Source organism: Anarrhichthys ocellatus, unplaced genomic scaffold (assembly GCF_004355925.1).
Source record: "Anarrhichthys ocellatus isolate YVR2014 unplaced genomic scaffold, GSC_Weel_1.0 scaffold17, whole genome shotgun sequence".
Lineage (NCBI taxonomy): Eukaryota > Metazoa > Chordata > Actinopteri > Perciformes > Anarhichadidae > Anarrhichthys > Anarrhichthys ocellatus.
Window position 1 is genome coordinate 6152654 of NW_022280047.1, and position 21953 is coordinate 6174606.

Genomic DNA, 21953 nt, shown 5'->3' on the forward strand with positions numbered 1-21953 from the left:
GATACATATAGCCGTAAAGTCCACAGATGCGCAGGCACATACAGGAAAGCAAACACATGGGAGCAAACAATCCAAAAGCACACAGTTGACTCAATAACTGAATGTAGACTGTGTGCGCTGTGAGTGTGTAAGAACACGTGTGCATGCCTCATTTCTTCAAGCATCACTCTTTGAGCGACCATGAATCATGCCAAAGTGACACAGTAGCCGGAGTACACCTCAGCATCATCAATAAAATCCATCCATGCATGCACACACACTCACGCACACTTCTTTATCCTTCATTTCAACCCGCCCTCAAATCTGCTCTGAACCAATGAGGCTTGTCCTCCCACCGGGGTTCGGTAATGGCTGCCAATCAGGATCACCATAGCCATGCCCCAACAGCAAGAACCAGGAAGATAAATGAGTGGCCCCGAGGCCCACGCTGCACTAGAGCGAACAGAGCTTAGGGATAGATTCAATATGTCACAATAACATACACATGCTCCCACGTGCCCACACACACACACATATACATGGAAAAAGCCTGGTGTGTGCGCTTGGAAACACAACAACGCAATCCTGCAGCATCTGCCAACATGCAAACACAGAGGCAGCCATTCCTCTTCTTCTCTCTCACATATGCACAACACAGGGAATTCAGCCTTCTTTGCATTATCACAAAAACATGTTTGTGGGGGAGGCTATTCATTTAGAGTGGCCAGTCAGACTAACTCAATTTAACTGGCGAGGGTCAGAAGACAAGTCAAACGGGTCACAAAGAGAAATAAAGTATGTAGGACGATGTGTCATTTCACCAACTAAGTTGACTAATTCAGTTCAGTGATGCCATTTCACTGTGGTGTAATATGTCAAACCACATACTGCTCAATCGTCTCAAAAGTTTTAGACGACAGAGTTACAGTCAATGTGACCGTAGAAAACAACAACAACACGGCAAACTGCAACCGCAACAATAGACATTTATTTAAACCAACACCTCTCTGACAATGTCAATCAGAACTGAACATTATCATCTTTGCAATGTGAGAATTTCTGGCTGAGCTGTTGAATTGGATGCGTTATTGTTCAACTGTACTGTTGAAGAGGTAAAAACTTTTGACACAGTTTGTCTCATGCAAGAGTTTAATGACGTATCAGTAAGTTGCAGAGATGGGGGGGAAGTGTGTGTGTGTGTGTGTGTGTGTGTGTGTGTGTGTGTGTGTGTGTGTTTGTGAGAGGGAAGGAGAAGAAAAAGTAAGTATTTCAGTCAAGTGTGTAACATATATTTCAGTTGACATATGTGGCCAGCAAGTGTTCCAACATTGTGTTAAATATGCAGATGTTTTACTTTTTAACTAATCAGAATATTGCTCCATGTACCTGCAATGACAACACTTTGAGAAAGTACATGTTTTCTTGCATACAGTAGATGGTGGTACAGAATGACAGTAATCACAAGAGGCAACAAAAGGCCTAAATCATAATCGATTGTTTTTCTCCCATGTTATATGCAGCAGAGCTGCATGTATTTCAAAACCTTTGCTCTCAAGAATTGGAGTTACTGTTGGGTAAATCTCATTTCTGCAGAAGCCTCAAGCAGCTTCCTGACAAGCTCCGAAACATGAAACACCCATAATGCCCTTGTGCACGACATTAAAGAAAGAAAATTATCCACAGCAGCTGCAGGCCTGAAGGTGGATATAGATGCAGGGAGGAGTTCGGCAGTGACTGCCACTGCTTGTAACCCTGTCTCGTTCTTCTCACTGTTTCTAAATGAAGCCCTGCTGTCTCTTCTGCCCTTGTCAGCACTTGTTAACCTCCACATTGATTCTTCTGCACTACTGTACATCTCCTTTAATTAAAGACACCAGCTAATCTGGCTTTCACCAAGCTGTGTTTGCGAGCGCAAAGCTGTCATCTCGAGATGATTGTGGCTAAATATAGAACTCTACATTTACATGTATTGACAAAATGAGTGTTAAAGGTCAGCAGAGGATTGATGAAAGTAGTATGACCTCTGGTGAATTTCACCAATGACTTTCTCTACTTTGTAATATGCGTAGCAAAGAAATGTTGTAGTTTACAATGACTCATTAACGGTGGAACAAAAGAACAAAAGCATCAATAGAAAGTCACCAATCCACGCCTGCAGCATACTCTACCCTCCATCTACATGCTCAGTGCATTCCAAACACTCACAGATCCACCAAAATGTGACTAAATATCCTCCTTCCATCTCAGTCTTTTTAGATTTTGTGCACATTAGCAACCACCTCCTGCTCCCAGCTTGGTCTGTTGAAAAAAGAAGAAATGTGGAATGATATGGATGAAATGTCATCTTCAGTGTTATACATCATAATATTTTTGATTTTGAAGCAAAGCTTCAAGTTAATGGAATGAAACTCGACTCTAACCAGAAGAAAAACAACATTAAATGAGAGATTTTTGATCTTTTTACCGTTTGCAAAAGAATAACGTCAGAAAGCAAATACTAAAAAATCTATAGAGACCATTTTGATGTACTCTAAATTTTAAAGGTGGCAATGGCTGTCCACGTTTGGCTATGAGAAGGGACCAGAGTTGTTTTTTATTCATCTATAAAGCTTTGATGGAAATGTTTCCACCCTATATTTGTATCGCTTTTAACTCTGAACTCACTTAATCTTGGTGACAGAATGGGTTGTTGCTCCACAGTCCATCTGAACTACAGGAAAAATGTCATTCTCTTACAAAACACCTCATACATTCAATAATCTGCACAACGCCTTTAACTTGGACTCTCTGCCGACGCGGCTGATCACCTTATTTCAGAGCCTGTTTTAATTTATTGTAAATGCTTTTAACTGTAATTTGATCTGGTTTATAAATTCATTTTATTAATTTATAATGCAGGATAATATATTTTATTATCCTGTATTTTAACATTTAGCTTTCATACATTGTTTCTTTTAATGTTAGCTATATTGTTTTACATCTCAATGACATTGTAAATGAGATATTGTAACCCAAACAATAAAACGAACCCATCACAATCATGGATTTATACAGTAATCTGTGGAGTTTTGTTATTTTTAACAGTTGAAGACCCTTTTTTAAACTTTGGTTAGCATGGAATATTAATTTCACGCTTGGGTCGGCCAAAAACAATAAAAAATACATTTGCTAACAACATGTTTGGACAACATATCCTCAAACAATTATCTCCTAGAAGCAGTCATTTCTTGGAAAGGAACTGCAGCTTTAGCAGCTGCTGGTTGTTTGCATGTGTTTGGTGTATTGAGAGTCCCACTGTAACCGATAAAAACACTGATCAACTTACCCCTGTTTTACAATTATCAAGAGATCTCTCAGCGACAGCTTCAAGGTTTGGCAGAGCTAATTAGATTTAATAATGGCTCAACGGCAGAGACAGAGTGCTTTAGCGAATGAGGTAATAAAAATGCCTTGTGGATGCCTGGGCACAAAGACAATGAAAATAGCCATCACGAGGGGACAAAGTAAGGACACAATACAATATGTCTTCATCCCACATGAGACATCTGTAAGTGACGCCGCTTGGTGCTGCGGGAGAGATGAGAACAGAACAGAAAAAAAGAGCACATTCGAGCATCGATCACTTTAATGCCCCTGGTCTGTTTGCATATTTTAGACCTATAAACAACATGAATGATGTGCCGTGTAATGCACCATAATCGAGATTTATTCAATCTCGGGTGGAAGGGGTAGGGGGAGGAGATGTTCACAATCCCAGAATCAGGAGGGGCTGTTGTGACTGTGTGTGTGTGCGTGTGTGTGTGTGTGTGTGTGCGTGTTTGCTGTGATTTATTTGATTTAATTAGATCGCCGATGTAAAACAGCTCGTGGGGGAAAAAAAGGTAAAGACGAGTGCCGAGGGAGGCATAAATAACACCGGGCTCTTTCGCCTTCCTCTCTGCCTTTCTTTCCTCCTCTGCCTCTCGTTTTCTTTTAACTCCCTGATCTTTCCTCTGCCCATATACAATGCCTCATTTTCCCTCCATCCTCTACTTGCCTTTTCTCCTTTTCCTCTATTTTTTTCTTCACTTTCTTCTGTCTCCATTTTACTGTATATCTTACCCTCCTCTCTCTACCCGCTCTACCCTCTCTCCCCCCTCTGTCTCCCGCTCCGCTCCCAGCTGAATAATGATAGGGGGTAAACACCTCATTAGGCTAAAAGGCCCACAGGAACAATCAGAGACATGGTGCTCCATCGAACCTGTTACTTTGGACGCTCACAGAGGCATTTTGAACACAGCACGACGTGGACGGATCCGACACAGGAAGTTCAGAGAAGGCTGGGGGGAGCCAGACATCTGGGAAAAGGTTATTTCATATTAGAAATGACAACAACAAAATCAACCTGAACGGTGTCATCTCTGCATCTTCTTGTGATGCTTACTTCTTGTTGCTTTCTCTCTTTGTCTATAAAGGCTGGCAACACACACATTTACACACAGCCATGAAGAGCTGATTTACGGTGAGTGATCAGCAGAGATAAGGAGCATAAATCTACACTCTCCAGAGGTAACGGCCAGTAAAAGTGGTTTATCTGACACTTTGAACCGCCCGCATCGCCTCGTCACAGCCAGCTACCTCTGCCTCTCTGGTACCAGATATACAAGGTCAGGGTCCGGGGATAGTGGAGTAGTAGGATAATCATGAAGACATATCATATATTATAATAAGGCAAGTGTTTTTCTTAGTGTTTCTCAAAGCAGTACTGAGTGCTGGATGAGAGGATTGATACCACTCTCATGTCTGTGTTGTACTTAAATATGAAGAAGCTACAGTCGGTCGCAAATTAGCTTAGCTTAGCATAAAGACTGGAAACGGGAAAAAAGCTAGCCTGGCTCTGTCTGAAGGGAACAGAATCCACCAACGAGCACCTGTAAAGCTAAATAATGAATACATTACATCTGGTTTGTTTCATCTGCACAAAAACGTTAAGTGTAAAAATGACAAAGTGTTGTTTTACATGGGGTAAATATGTGCCAGACTTTTTCTTGGCCGGCAACAGTTGTCATTTTGGATATGCCAGGCAATCAGCGGAGACTTGCCCACGTTGGCAGCTGCGGCTGAAGCTTCATATTTAATGACCTAATGAGAAATGTTTTACAGTTCGTCTCTACTATTGGCAAGAAAGCAAATATGCGTATTTTGCTTACTGCTGAGTTAGTTTCAGGTATCATGTCCTCCATCACTGCTCCACACAACTTTTCTCTCACTCCTCTTCCTGACTCTCTCGTCTCTATCTCCCCTCTGCTTGCTCAGTTCAAACCAGGTATAAAGCACGAAATAATGCCACTGATTCACACCTAAAATCCATGCTTGTTATGAGCAGAATGTACTGTACTTTTATGTGTCGTTGCCTCTTTTGGTTTGAATGTGTGTTCCTGCATGTTGCGCAGTATGTGAGTGTCTATGTGTGTGAAAGTGCAGGGCTACATTGATTAATGAGCAAAGCCTATCAGTGCATCACAAAAACTGGAAAATAAGTTATGAGTCCTCCGTATGACTTTCACACCTGTATCTCTGGTGGTCAGCACAAATATACATAATGAATGGTGTCATGATTTATGCATGCTAAGCAATAATGTACAGCTACAAAGCTTCTTTTTCTAATTCTAACAGCATTTTTTTTCCAATTGTCACATGCACCGGTTCATTGTCCTTAAATAAAACAGGATTTCTGACAATCTTGGCCTCCAAAGGATAAGACTGTGTGAGTTCACATCGAGCTTAATGATTATGTGATCCCGTGCTACCCTGTGCCTATAGCTTTCCTGTTATTGGCCAATATGAGCAGCACAGTAAAAATGTCTCTCGAAAAACCTTCTCATCATATTTAATCTTTGTCAGATTGGATCTTTTGATTGCTGCTTTAAGAAAACAAAGAGACATCAAGAGAAACATGCTTTCAAAAGACCTCAGGCAATATTCACACTAATAGCTTTTTAATTGTTATTGACTAGCAAAGTGGTTAATGCAGAATCAACAGCTGAATCAGTGTGTCAAACTTGTCATCACTGCAAAGAATGAGGGAACCATCAGCTGTGGATGCAGGGTCCATTGTAGGTATTTCACTTTGGGACACTGAATAAAGAGCAGCCATCTTCCTCCAAACTGCTGCCTGAAAGAATAAAAAAAGAAGTTAATCAGTCGGCTGTTTGCTCCGATAAATACAACAACAAAAACACATCAGAAGTAATGAGCTACTCTGGTTTGTAAATTACCTGTGAAATTAAATGTGAGTGAAATTTCTAACACTTGAAACACGGAAGGCTATCAGCAGAAGAACAGTTGTAGGGATCTACCGTGTGTTGTTATTTGACAGCAAATGTTGGGCTTAGACACACACATGGCAAAACAAAGTAGCTTTCAACAGTGGCGGGGAATAGAAATACTGAAAAGAGAAAGACACTCAAACATGCTATAAAGTGCTGTCATGATTATTGTCATTAAAACGCTTTTCTTTTACATTTTTGTACATATTGCTGTTGCAAAATCAAGCTATATCTACACTTCTGTTCATGTAATTAATAAGCTTAGTAAAGTTACAATTCATTGCCTATTGTATATTCAACAGAAATGGATAGAAGCATAAATATTCATGACAAATAAGCTTTCCACAGGATATGAATTCAAATGTGATGACCTTAAGATTGACCTTTTACCCCACTCACCTTTCCCCTCTAAACTTTGACCCACAAAGAGCGCTAAGAAGTGCTGGTGGCGATGAAGGTGTTGGCGGTCTTGTGGGCCGTTAAAGGGCCAGGGGCCACACGGGGGGAACAGCAGTGACCCAGAGGGGCTGTTAAGCGTCACATTGAAGGTGCCCTTCAGTACTGTGTTCATGATGCCTGGACTCAGCTGCAGAGACACAAACAGATGAGGAGGGGGTAACAAAGAAGGTACAATAAGAGCAATACAGTATGCTTGTGTGTCTTAAATTTTGAAAATACAGTAGACTCAAAAACTGTTTGTCGTGCATTAAACAAGAGTCAGCCCCTTTATGCAGCTCTGTACAGTACTAGATGTGAACAGATCCAGACAACAGGATCTTTTCCACTATAGAAATATGTATGAAGAGGGACATGTTTAAAAGGTGTAAACACAACCTTGTTGTTGTTGAACAGGCAACAAAGACTTAGAAATATAGAAAGAAACAAACAAAAATGAATGGATGATGGCAATTACTTTAAAACAGGAGTAATCAGCAGCTCTTGGCGTTTTCCACAAATCACCCTGTTTTTTTACTGCCTTTAACCATCTAATAAAACTTCCCATGAGCTGAGTTTGAACCTGTTTACTGGAGACAACAGCCTCGTATGAAACAGCTTTACAATATCTTCCGAGAAATGGAAAAGTCACAAAAACACAGAACTTTTTGAAGAATGGAGCCTTCAGGCAGGCCTGGAAGTCATTTTTACAGTCACATGTTCTTTACACTATCCAATCACACGACCTCTCTCACAATAGGTAGTCCATAACTCTCTCCACCTCAACAACCTCTTCCTGTGTTAGCATTATTGTATATATTATATGAGCTTTATTTAGTCGTATGCATTTTGACGGGTTCTATGCGTTCTGCACGTCAGGCTGCTGGTGGTTACACAGAATAGTTCCAAAGCATCACATGAGCGGACCCGCTAAAATGAGTATTTTTGCAAACTTTGACGTGAGTGTCCTGACTGAACTGAGGAGTCATCTTTGACTTTACGTGTCCCAAAGTGGAGTGTGAAGCACATTATTTTCTACTAAGATATATTGCCAGTGATTTTTTTAGACTTTTTCTTCGTCCTCTTTGTCTCGTCCTTGTTTGACTTTTGAAAAGGTCACTGGACTGTAAACTTAAAATAACTACTTGCATTACAACCTTAATTTTCAACAACTCACATAGCCAAACAAATTACCCAAAGTGCAACACTCGTCTTTCTGCTAGAAAAGTGGTCATTGAAGGCAGGGTTGGTAATCTGCTTCAAAAACATGTTTGCTGTATTTAGTGGCATTCTCATTACATTCTGACAGCAATCAATGAATGAAATGCTCTGACAGAAAAAAGAGAGAAAAAATGCCGTTATCTGTGGCTGTCGACATGCGCTTCAAGCTCTGACCTTAAAATCACCTCGCCAAACACAAAACAAAAGAAACTCTCTCTCTCTCTCTCTCTCTCTCTCTCTCTCTCTCTCTCTCTCTCTCTCTCTACACACACACACACACACAGTATGCAAACCCACTTAATTTGCTACCCCCCTCACACACAGGTACTACCTGAAGAATCTCCCATGTTACAAAAGCTCTCTTTTTCTCTCTCCCTCTCCCCCCTCCCAACCTCCCAGCGCACATACACGCATCAGTATGCCAGAGGTACCACAGAAGGATTGAGGCGCATCGGCGGGGCGGCTCAGATCTCAGTATTGATCCTAATGGGAAAAGGGTTGCGGGTTCAACTCCAGGTCACCCTCAGGGTTGCCCAGGAGGTCGGTAAGATGTGGAAGAGCTCTTGGAAGTGACGACACCACCGGCATAGCAATAATAAGGGAGATTATGGGATGTTTCACTAGGTCACAGAGGGGAGAAGGAAAAGGGGGGATCTGTGCGGGGAGTTGGCGATGATGTTATTTGGTATGTAGGTAGACGTGTTCAAGCGTGCACATAAGCACAGAGGAGAGAGTGCTGGATGCAAAGTCTTTCCCACAACACACATACAGTACATGACACAACAACACAAGCTTCATCCTAAACCTGAATACACACGTGCCAGCAAAAAAAAAAAAAAAGGATGCAAATTCTCTGTTGGAGCTTGCAGAGATTTGCACGTTCACCACACATAAGGAGAAGCCTTTGTTTTGCTACACATGTATAATTCAATAGACAGAAACAGAGAGTCCTCATATCTGAATCCTCAACAACGAAATAGGTCGTTCGTCAGTGCCGCAACAATAATGATTTGTAAGACTGCTGTCTGATCGGCCACCTCTATGGGTAAGGTTTGCTTTAAGGCCACTAAGACTCCTTGGTGGGGAGAACACCGGTCATTTTAAGCGTAGTAGTTTAATAGTGTTGTTTTCTGGGTAAACCATCATGGGGAGAGATTGATCAAAACACCTTTTTAGAGGAGGAATATGGAGTAGTTTGGTCAGCCGTATAGTTGAGCCAGCTGTAGATCCCTGTGCAGTTAGCCTAGTTGCTGTACTTACTTTCGGGCAAAGTTAGTGTGACATATGACCACAGAGTTGCGAAGGCCACATTTAATGGAAAATGTGTAGTAAATAGTACTTTCCTTAAACTTCAGAATGAAGCTTCAACTAATATCAACCATACACCAACATTTATTCATTTACTTCTTTATTCCTATCATTTCAATACTTTTATATATGTATATAAATATATTATAAACACACACACACACACACACACACATACTGTACAGTCATGCAAACTCCTGCGTTAAGTTAGGGTTTCCAACTCTCCAAACTCACACAAAAACAAGGTGGCAAACAAACAGAAAGTTTGTGCAGTGTGGGTGTGTTGAATATAAATGCAGCCATGCAGAGATATTTTTGCATTTTAAATGATAAGGGATGTTACCTCACTGCCCTCATCAGAAACAATGCTGAGAACATGATGAGGTGGTATCAGGTGGCAGTGCTTCCCACTTAGAAGAAATAAAAGTGGAACTATAAAAACTCTCACAGGAAAGAAGCACATGTAGAGACATAAAGTGCACCGCCTGAGGAAAGTTTGATGAAATGTCAGCCTTGGTATGGACACCATCTGTTCTAACTCATAATGAATATCACATTAACTTGAGCTTCTTGTTTTGGCTCTGGATGTTCTTTGCACTCTGCAGGCTTATATATCAGCAAAGATCACAGCATATTAATTCATATTTGCTTTTGCTTGATGTCTACTGCCGTGTCTTTTTATACTCCTCTGTTCCATCAACACTCTGTTAAATTAAGCCCAACCAATAAGAGCCGACATGTGCTGTGCACGAGAAAGGTAATCGAGCCTCCAGAAGTAGGTGCCTCATGTGGTGCATTTAATGGAAACACAAAATGAGCCCTCACTGTGACCTAATGCCGCTCAAGTAGATAGCTATATGACATTACACGCACATGTTCGGGTGGATCCATATGCGAACACGCTGATGCTGAAATAGCTGCTAAGCCATTCCGCGGCCGTCTGTTTCAGATTGCAGGTCCTCAGAACACATTTACAGCTGTTGAATTTAACTACCCTCTTCAGCAGCTCGGTGTGCTGCTGTCTGTCTCTCTGCTTCTCTTCTTCTACCCTTTGCCACCTCACTGTCTCACCTCTGCCCCTGTCTCTCTCACTCATCGCTACCATGCCACTCCCTCTGCCCGCTTCAACACTATCTTCCCTCTCTCCCTCTCTGAACCACTTCACACCATCTTTACCTCCGTATGGCCTCTATGGTGTCGTATAGATTCACACTCACGCGGCTAATTAAAGAAATGAGAGCTTAGACATGCCTCACACTGAAGAATAGGAGAACTGAACTTCCTCAAGCTAAATTGAGCCACGACACGTCAAACAATGAAACACATATGTATGAGCTCCAAATCAACATCTGGGCTCAAGTCAGAGAAAGAACAACTAAACAACAACTAAAAGCTAAATCATTTATTGTACTCGGGGTGTCAGGTGTCACCTGCTATTTAGTTAAAACACTTGTAAGTAAACACTAGTTGATACATACAACCATATTTAAATGTTGCACTACTAATATGAGGTGATGTGATGTAAACACGAGTTGATGTTAAAAAAAAAAAGACAGAAATTGTCACAAATCACATTAGAACGTGCATTGTTTGTGTGAAGGGAATGTGTCTTCCACCGTTTCTACCCATCAAGTTCGGTTTAACTCTTCATGAAGGGCACCAAAACAGCTGTTTAATGTCTTAAGTGACTCTGCAGATAGCTTTTTGAAAGTTTGAGAAAATTAGCCTGACGATGTCATCAGCTTGAGGCTTAAACGGTCTAACAGAAGGCGCGTGTTGCAAACTGTGTGGAGTTTGAAAGTGATGGGTGCTTGTCAGGCTGGGAAGTTCTAATTAGGACACTACCAAGTTGCCTCATGGGAAAAGTAGGACCCGGGGTTTTTGGGGCATGTCTCATACTAGGGTCTAAAAGTCAGGACATGGATTTATGCTGCTTTGATTCTCACAGATTTTTGCATTCTTCTAAAAAGCTGTGCCTCACAAGCCCCTCGGTGTTATGAAAGTGCAATATACTATAAATAGTAAATTTGAAAAGACATTTCTGCTGCCATTTGTAGTTAAAGAACTTTTATTAGCTCTACTTGGATGTGTAGTGGGTTTGCTGGATATGTATCTCCTTCCGACTATTATCTACAGTCCTCCTGTACACACAATCCTGTTGAGGGGGGCTGGGGCCTCCTCAAGCTTCACATTGTGCACACTGGAAAGGTAACCAGTCTATCAAAGGGCTGAAACATTAAAACAGACTTGCTTGTTCTTCTTATACTGGGAGGAAACTGGAGCACCTAGATGAAGCCCATCTAAGGACGGGAGGAACGTGCAACTCCACACAAAGAGCCCTCGGCCAGCCAGTGTCAGAGTCAACACCAGGGCCCTAGGCCTTAAATATTGGTCTGTAATTAAGTTCTACAGCAGGAAGCATTGTTATAAGCTCAATACCATAAACTAACCCATTTTGGCACATTGTGCCAATTATCTCCCAACATTACCTCTACACTCTGCTTTGACTGGAGTGGCAGCAGACAAACACTTGAAAAGCCAAAATGCAGAGTTTTGATTTTACTTTAAATTGAATGCCCTGGTAGATTATGTTTTCAGGAAAGGAGAGGAGTGGAGGATCGTATGAGAGACTTCAACAGTTTTACTAGCTGCTGTCAGTGGAAAAGCCACATTTTCCCCTGAAGAGAGTAGAAATGGAGCTGAGAGACCGAGTGAGAGGCAGAGAGGGACGTGTAAAGCAGATAAAGAGCAGAAAAACACAGCGTATGGTGATGAAAGAACAACCACCAGCATACGTCTACATAGGGTGATAGAGGTTTTAAAAATGTATGTGGAAAAAATATGCACTGAGACTTTTTACTTACAAAGTGATACTCACACACTGGGACATGCTTTTTAAAGTTAAGATTATTTTAAACCTACCAAGCTTAAGCATGTACCTAAAATAATGACTACTCGCATTGATTATATTGCACAGGATTGCTGTTCTTGTGGTCAGAAAGAAGCACAATTTCAAGTGAACACGAATCTCTCGTGTTCCTGTACCAAAACTGAAATGGGTCACAATCATAAGCAGTTCCATATGCACGGAAACGACGAAGAAAATAAACAATTCAGAAGAGCTGGAGGGGGGGGGGGGGAGAGAGAGAGAGAGAGAGAGAGAGCTCTGAAGAAAAGAGAAAGCTGAAGAGGAATGAACTTCATAAGAGTGAGGTGAATTTCAGGTGAGCTGCGGCTCTTTACTGAAACCTGATGAACTGGAATAGAGGATGGGGGTCAGGCTAAGCAATAAAATGGCACCAGCATTGGCTGCTTTTCTTCATGCATCAAAATCACTGGCTTATTAATCAGCCGCATGGCTAGCAGCTGACTGGTACCGTCCAATCATATTCAAGTAATTAAATGCAGCAAGAACACAAAGTGTTCCTGTCCCAAAAAGGACATCCATCAAAAACTGTTTGCCTTGCTAATTTATAATGCAATTTCCACTGAAAAGGGGGGACATGGATGAAAGAGACCGACAGCATATTCTGAAGAGAGAACTGGAAATAGCTAAACTTGATAAGTGTAGTTGAACCTCCAGTGAGCTGTTGCTCTGTACTAAAACCTGATGAGGTGGAATGGAGCAGAGTGTAAGTTCAGGCAGCACCAATGGCACGCTTCATTCATTGGCTGTTTGGCTACCATCTGACTGATGTAATGTCCAATCACATTCAAGCAGGTTACAGTGTGACAATTATAACCCTTGTCATTTGTCACGATTACTCTGCTTCACTGTATCATTTTTCCCAACACATGATCACAAATCCTGTCATGAAAATGTAACATTGTTTAAATAATCTAGGTTAGAATGAAGGGCAGTAAAACTATCAGAACACAATCAAGATTGGTTGTAGAGCCCAAACCATATTTATGATCAGCCAAATAATTATATTGTGTGTACCCGGCTGTAGGTAGTGTAATCCAAACAGTTGCTTAACAGTTTTTGCTTAATAACCATAATAAATCTGGGAGAATGAGAGGAGAGGGACATAGAGATGGAAACAGGCAGAGAGACAGAGACAGTGAACTGCAGAAGGATGAGAGAGGGGAAAGTAGAGGGGATGAATCCACACAGACAGCAGACAGATAGGGAGACAGGCAGGCAGGCAGAAGAGAAGAAAGAGCCCCTGTGATAACATTACACCCATGGACATGAACATGATGATGAACTCTGTAGCGTGGTTTAAATCAAACTCAGTGGTTTTGTCTTTGATGTTCAACACTCAAAGTCAGCAGGGACTGGAAGCAACATTAGCTCTTTCAATCATTCCACACGCACACACACACACACACACACACACACACACACTCACGCACACTCCTGCAGCTGTAACCCAAAGCTGTAATTCCTATTAAAACACAGAAATGGAGCAGGAAGAGATTAGGTTCTGGTTAGGTTTCATTACAGCTGTATTATGCCTCTACCATAAAGTGCATTTGTCTCTGTCAGCAGTCTAAGGTGGCTGCATTAAACAACATTACACTTAATAAAAGATGCACTCACTTTTCCCACTTTAATTTAACCAGGCAGGTCAATTCAGTGCATTCTCCCACAAAGTGAAAAGCTGCCTAAAGCAGGAAACTGCATCATTCAGCCTTGTGTTGCATCAGTGGAGATTGGTCGAAACCACAGAAACTTATTGAAGTTTGGATTTTTCTTACCAAGCAATCAATTTCTTCTGCTCAGCTCAAGGTCAGAGAGAGAAATTTGATAGATTCTCTGAGGATCAAAACACGAGATAATGTCAGCCATATATCTGTGGCCTCTCCTGCATATGCCAGACACACAAACAGGGTCTGTGTACGCACACCCACGTTTCATAAGACTCTCACTCTTAGTCGTACAGCAAATTAAAACCCAAGGACACACACATCCATACCTACTACTGAGGTCAGTGCACTTTCACTGAATGTGGGCTGCTCAAGGACTCATGTAGATCGGGAGTGAGTTGGGAGGTAAGAATGTTTCACGAGAGCAAAACTTTAACAGCGTTACCTGATAAGCACCTGGTCCAGGGTTTGTGTCCACTTTGAATCGATGTTCTCTCGATGTGGGAAAGATTTCACACTGGGGTGAATGCAAGTTTGAGCATCACAGGGTTTTTTTTTCACCACAGCTAGTCATTCACGTTTTTAAGTGTTACATTGTGGGTTGAGGTAGGTTAAATACTTCTGGTCCGAGCTAAAGCCTCAAACGTTTTGCACATTCTGCCCTCGGCAATGCTAATAGGTCTACAGCAAAGCGGCAGATAATGTAGAATTGCTGGTATTTGAATCAGCCATGGCATTAAGATTGGGAAGAATTATTTTGCACAAGGTTAAAAAATGTTAATTCTTTTCTCTATTATGTAAAAAGCTACCCTGATGTTTTGCTCCTTGTCATACATATTGGACAACAAAAGTCACAGCAGCGTGGGTGCATTGTAGAGTATGAATCAGAACTGAGTTGACAGTGTTTGCCAGCTTTGATGCAGTTTAATGTACTGTAACTGAAATTGTCTGAACTATGATCAAAGCTCAGTCTACCAGAATACTAAACCGTCCTGCTGTCCAGCACCAGGATGTGGTAAACTGTATAGATCGACTCAAAAACTCTGCAGAGATTAGAAATTATTTTTGTCTTTTTGGAAAAGGTGTCCATGTTATGGATATAGATTGAGACAAACACACAAGCAGGTGTACAGAGATCCATGTACACACACACATTTGCACACATGCTGATATGATATCAAACAAGCAAAGAGGCACTAACAATTTTTCTTTTTTAAAACACCACACACACACACACACACACACACGCATATACTCACGGTGCTGCAACTGAAATCAAATCCCATACAAAGCCATTTTCATTCAAATAACTAAAAAACCAAAATGAAGAAACTAAGCCTCAAGGGTTTATCCATTACAAAACATTGTTACCATGAACCTTTTATATTTAAAACCTCAACTGCCCAACTTTTCAAACAATAGAAACAAATTTTACAATCGATTTTGAAATGTTTAATGGAACCCAAGGCTACGGATTGTATTCTGTCTGTTAAAAATGATGACGAGGAACATAAGAAAAAGAATCCATCTCTGGTCCTACACAGTTTTACAGTAAGAATGCAGCAGGTGCTTGACTGACCTAAAAGGTAACTGCAGGTTCATGACTACAAAAACATATAATTAAGGGACACATACCAAAAACAAAATGCGCATCAAAAACACCTTGAATCACTTCTAAAGTCACAGACCATTATATGAAACACATTCATTCTGCAGGGTCTCTCACTCTAATGCACCTGGGTGTTTCAAAACTGTTGAACAGTTAAATGCTCTTACTCTATGAGAAATGTGATCACAGGGGACCTGGCATGATGAGGAATATAATGTTCCATAATGCTCCATATGCTGTTGGCCTATTCCATCCATCCATCCATTTTCCACCGCTTATCCGGGGTTGGGTCACGGTGGCAGCAGGTCAAGCAGGCCGACCCAGACCTCCCTCTCACCGGCAACATGTTCCAGCTCATTCTGGGGGATCCCGAGGCGTTCCCAGGCCAGCTGGGAGATGTAATCTCTCCAGCGTGTTCTGGGTCTTCCCCGGGGTCTCTTCCCAGTTGGACGTGCCTGGAAAACCTCCAGTGGGAGGCGTCCAGGAGGCATCCTAATTAGATGCCCGAACCACCTCAGCTGACTCCTTTCGACGCGAAGGAGTAGCGGCTCTACTCCAAGCTCCCTCCTGATGACCGAGCTCCTTACCCTATCTCTAAGGCTGAGCCCGGCCACCCTACGGAGGAAACTCATTTCGGCCGCTTGTAGCTGCGACCTTGTCCTTTCGGTCACGACCCAGAGTTCGTGACCATAGGTGAGGGTAGGAACGTAGACCGAGTGGTAAATTGAGAGCTTTGCCTTCCGGCTCAGCTCCCTCTTCACCAAGACGGTCCGGTGCAGCGCCTGCTTTACTGCTGCAGCCGCACCGATCCGTCTGTCGATCTCCCGCTCCATTTTACCCTCACTCGTGAACAAGACCCCGAGATACTTGAACTCCTTCGCTTGAGGTAGGCACTCCTTCCCCACCTGGAGGGAGCAATCCACCGGTTTCCGGCAGAGAACCATGACCAACATGTCCTCTGCAGAGGAGGCAGCGCCTGAGGACCTAGGGGGAGGCTCACCCATATCCCTGGCAGAGGTCACTGAGGTAGTTAAAAAGCTCCTTGGTGGCAAGGCGCCGGGGGTGGATGAGATCCGCCCTGAGATGCTGAAGGCGCTGGACATAGTTGGGCTGTCCTGGCTGACACGCCTCTTCAATGTCGCATGGGGGTCGGGATCAGTGCCCATGGAATGGCAGACCGGGGTGGTGGTTCCCATCTTCAAAAAGGGGGACCGGAGAGTGTGCTCGAATTACCGGGGTATCATACTACTCAGCCTCCCGGGGAAGGCTTATGCCAGGGTGCTGGAAAGGAGGCTCCGACCGCTTGTCGAACCTCAGATTCAAGAGGAGCAGTGCGGATTCCGTCCCGGCCGTGGAACAGTGGACCAGCTCTTTACCCTCGCAAGACTACTGGAGGGATTCTGGAAGTTTGCCCAACCAGTCTACATGTGCTTTGTGGACTTGGAGAAGGCTTTCGACCGGGTCCCTCGGGGGGTCTTGTGGGGGGTGCTGCGGGAGTATGGGGTGCCGGACCCGTTACAACGGGCGATCCGGTCTCTGTACGACTGCAGTAGGAGCTGTGTCCGCATTCTCGGCAATAAGTCAGACACGTTCCCGGTGGGTGTTGGCCTCCGCCAGGGCTGCCCTTTGTCACCGGTCCTGTTTGTGATTTTCATGGACAGGATATCTAGGCACAGCCTGGGGGCAGAGAACGTCAGTCTCGGGGGTCTCGGGATCGCTTCTCTGCTATTTGCAGATGATGTGGTCCTGTTAGCCTCCTCGGATCGTGACCTCCAGCATTCACTGGGGCGGTTTGCAGCCGAGTGTGAAGCGGCGGGGATGAGAGTTAGCACCTCCAAATCTGAGGCTGTTGGCCTATTCATAAATGCAAATTCAATAATGAGCAAAACAATTGTATGTGTGTGTTGTTATGCACATATCAACGCGTGTGTCTCAGTATGTGCGCATTGATTGTCCATATGCTTGTGTCTACACATCTGCTTCAGTGTGTGAGTGAAGAAGAAACACTATTGCAAACAGTCCAAATCTATTTATATGCAAATTGGATTTTGGTTAAACGGTTTGGGGTGCCTCATGGGTTGAGTCCCTTGGTGAAATGGGGCTAGTCATAAATTATCCAAGTAAGTCATGAATCTATCAATTTTGAAACAACATTTTTCAATGGGTGTGTAATTGAGGTAAATATTGGGTTAGAAGCCTGCAGAGATGGAGCTAATTGGACTGTATTATGGTGGAAGGGTGAACTGTACAGCTTTCAAACAGAGAGATGGATCAGTTTCTCTTTATGTGATGCTGTTCCGTATGTGTTTGTGTGTGTTACCTGGTACAGTGGGGTCACATTGCAGGAAGAAATTATCCCGTGGCGCAGCAGAGAGGAAGCAGCTCTGTCGTCGCTTAGCTGCTTCATTTTGAGGTTCTAAGTAAGAGCGGCCATTAGCCTTTTCAAATGTCTGACTCACGTTGTAACTGTTGGGTGGAGGGATATCCTGCAGAGAGGAGAGGAGAGGAGAGGAGAGGAGACAGAGCGTTTAAGTTTACACTGCTATGCGTTTGTATTCTACAGCCATGCTAGCCGCTCTGTGAGGTTAGCTAAATGCTAACAGCAGCATTCTAACATGCTCAAAATGACAATGCTAACACGCTGATGTTTAGCAGGTATAGTGTACCACTGAAACCAAAGGGAATGCTCTAGTTTTGCAGGCACTTGGTCATGAACTGAATTATTCGACAAGTCTTTACATTTTGACCTTTTCATCATGAAAGCAAAAGTCAGAGGATTACCAAATGTATAAGGATACATTGTCTGGAAACCATGGATGTATGTCTACTCAAGATTTTGAACCAATCCTTGCATTAAATGTTGAATAATGCAAATTTGAACCTGCTGGTGGCGCAATTTTAAAAAGTCAGGAGATCACCGGTCATTACGATTGATTCTCTGGATTCTCTCTCCATTCAATAGATGTCGAGACATTTCAGTATGAAACTAAAATGTTAAACTCATGCTTAAAAGTCAGGGGAACACTAAAATCAGTATAGGCTAAAAACAGACGCACTTTACACATCATGTCTTTGTACTGGAAAAAAACTGAATGATGTTGAAGGCAACAAAAGGTTGTGTCACAGTTTCACCTGACACCGTCTGTCTCGGAAATGTCTGACAATGTAACACACATGCACACACACACACACACACACTTTATTAGATTACACAACTGACAGGTCCAGAGTATAACGGACACACACTAATTACAAATAACAAATGACCCATTCACCCATCTGTTATCAAAACACACTGTCAGACGTGCTTCAATGTCACCCATGTGCACACACTCATGCATGAATATCAGCGTAGGCAAGGACATACAGTACAAGTCACATCATTTACATGCAAATGAAGACAAACATACACATACACACACTGATATCTCCTCCATAACGCGAATAAGTGGTTGTCTCAAAAGCTGTCATTATGCTGCTTCTCCACAGAGGGAGAAACAATGATAGAACATATCACAGGTAATTTCAGATAAATAGCCCCCATAACAAGGCCATTACATTCTTAGTTGTAAATGAACTGCTGATAATTAAGAGCCAATTCACGGAGGCACTCAATCGGATGTGAACATGTAACGGATCTGAAAAGGAAAGTGGGTGAATCATGTCACCTGGTTAGAAACTTGCTTCCCCACTGCTGCAGAGGGATCTCAGTTATTGGGGATTTGTCTTGTCGGTGGGTCTTTGAATAATTGATGGCGAAAGGCTGAATATAGCTGCACGATCCATTTATCCTAAACATAGCAGAGCTGTCATTTACCTCAAGCTGTCATTTCCCGACCTCTGTTTTTGCCGTCTCCTCCAAGGTAGCTGTCCATCTTTAATCATTGCTAACCCCGGCCATTTAGCTTTTCATTATAGACACAGTGGGATGAAAGGGGAGGAAAGCGGAGGCAAGCACAACATGTGCACGGCCAAACGACCTCACACATGCACACACACACACACACACACACACATTTTACAGGCACACACATTAAGACACAAACAGATTCCTTGATGTTCAAAGCCACTGTGGAAAATAAGATTAATTGAATGATGGTGAAAAAAAAGGGTTGTTACTGTTACTGTTCCTCATGGTGGATTTTATACACACACAGAGAGAGAGAGACACACACACACAGAGAGAGAGAGAGAGAGAGAGACACACACAGAGAGAGAGAGAGAGAGAGAGAGAGAGAGAGAGAGAGAGAGACACAGAGAGAGAGAGAGAGACACACACACACACACACACAGGCACCTATAGGCACACATCTGTCACATATCTCTCTAACAGTGCAGAGCAATCATCCTCCAACCTCTGCAACATAATGTGCCCACACACACCTGTCGAGGGACCCTATGGTCCATAATTAAACCTTAACATGGGGCAAACCAGTGTTCTCAGTCGCAGTCGCCACATATTGACAGCACTCTGGTTGACTTTAATTACACACCCTTTACATTTAGACAGTACAGTGCTTATCTTGCTACACAGCGACGCAGACAAACACACCTTTTCTTAAAGATTCCGTCACATTGCCCTTGACAGTCTGAAAAATACCTGAGTGCATATAGTGTACTGTAGATGCCAGGTACACATATGTGGCAGGCAGCCAGTGACGCAGAAAAGCTGAAATTGAATATTGATGTCAGGCTAGCACCAAGACAGATTGTCAGACCTGACAGTATTTTTAAGTTGTTTTTTTTTAATAAGTAAAGCAAGAAAAAAATGTATAACTTTATATTTTTGATGCATGCTAGATGTTCTAGTCAATCCAAGATAGAACTACCAATCAAGCATACTGTGAAAGGAAATCATTAAATCCTGAAGTCACGATAATAAACTAAGAGTTAAACACCAAATTAATTCCTGAATTTGCTGCCTCAGATACGATACTGTACAGAGGCACACTGTGCTTAAACAGTGTTGAGTTCAGCCAAAAATACAAATCACATGTCGAAGCATGTTAAAACAGGAACATAAATCATTCTTATGAATCCTAGGTTATATATAAATATACTGCACAGCTTCACTTGTTGTTCTGTCTACGACATCTATCAAAAAACAAACAGATCAAATTAAACGTAGTGATATATTTACCAGCCGGGAATGCGGCGCTGGTATTTTGTCCACGCGATGGCTTCACAACCGTGCAAGATGAAATCCCGAAACTTTACAGGTTGGACGTACTAATGTACAAATGGACAACCCGAGAACATAATGCCTCTGGCCACAGCTGTTGCCGGTGTGGAGGCATAAAAAAAACTTCAAGTCACAAAACAGTGCAGCTGCACAATCCCCAAAGTCATTATAGTAGGCTTCCCTGAGCAGTCGGCAGCTAAATTTCTCCTTCGATAGTTTATTCATGAAAAGTGTACACGACTCGGAGCCGTTACCTTGGCCAAGCACAATGAATTTGCAGGAAGGACTTTTGCCAATTGCTTTGCTTTTTGTTTTTCAAATGTTCTATCCGTAATATTTAGATTCTTGTGTGAGTGTTTCTTGACTGCTGGAGAGCAGCCTCTGCATTACTGGCAAATTCTTTCAGATTATTTATGTACTTGTCATTGTTCGAAGGTGATAAGTATCGTCAGATACTGATGTGTCTTTTACTACTAATCCCGACAAAACGTGTGTAATGCATTTGGAAAGAGTGCCAAATACAACAAATCTCATAGAGATGAGAGCTTTGGTGTCCATATCTATTACAAAATGTTTTTCAAATCTAATTTTCAGCTTGATATTTATATTAGTTATCCAATATTCTGCAATTTCTAATTTTCCAAACAAACACCAATAAACGTACTGTTTTTACAGTGGAAACCGCTAATAGTGAGAGATTGCGTAAATGCATCAAATAGCATGTGAGAGAATCATTCCCATGCAAATGCTGTTCAGTCAAGTAGTCTGCTTAAAGTGGAAATTGTTTCGAACTATGGTAATTCTGTTTTATAACTTTACCCCATGATACTTCACGATGCCTCGCGGTAACTCGTCTGCTTCCGACTGGTGCTACGTGCCCAATGAAAGCATGACAAGAGAGGAAGTCATTTTCTCTCAATGAAATGCGTCTCTCCTCGAAGCTTATGACAAGCAGAGAAACTTTTCCTCAGGCTGCCTTGTGTAGTCTAACAGTCATGGCTGCCGGGGATGGAGACAGAGAAGGAATGTGCACAGGGAAAGCACCTGGGAGGAAGCCGCCCTTTGAAACAGCCAAAGCTGCATTTCAAACAGATCTACTATATTATGAAACATTGAATAAAAAGCAAAGCAGCCCTTCTCATTAGGCCTACTTTGCTGTCTCCATCACTAGCAGCCATGGCTGACAAATGTAAATTAATAATCATCGGCTCATAGTGATCTATTTGACCCAGAGGGTTCCCGCTGTAACACTAAATAATGAGCCGCATCTGTAACTGATTTAAGACCATTCATGTGCATTCTGCTCTCACCTTCTTTT

The 21953-nt window shown here is 42.4% G+C and overlaps 1 protein-coding gene across 1 annotated transcript in view; it reads right to left on the reverse strand.

Moving 5' to 3' along the window:
* Window positions 1-6719: 6719 nt before the first annotated feature.
* Window positions 6720-21953, reverse strand: part of stpg2 (sperm-tail PG-rich repeat containing 2) — a 47668-nt gene continuing 32434 nt past the window's right edge. The window contains 4 exon segments of the mRNA XM_031856685.1: window positions 6720-6812; window positions 6814-6873; window positions 14290-14361; window positions 17781-17939. Of these exon segments, the coding sequence (XP_031712545.1) occupies window positions 6720-6812; window positions 6814-6873; window positions 14290-14361; window positions 17781-17939 (384 nt within the window).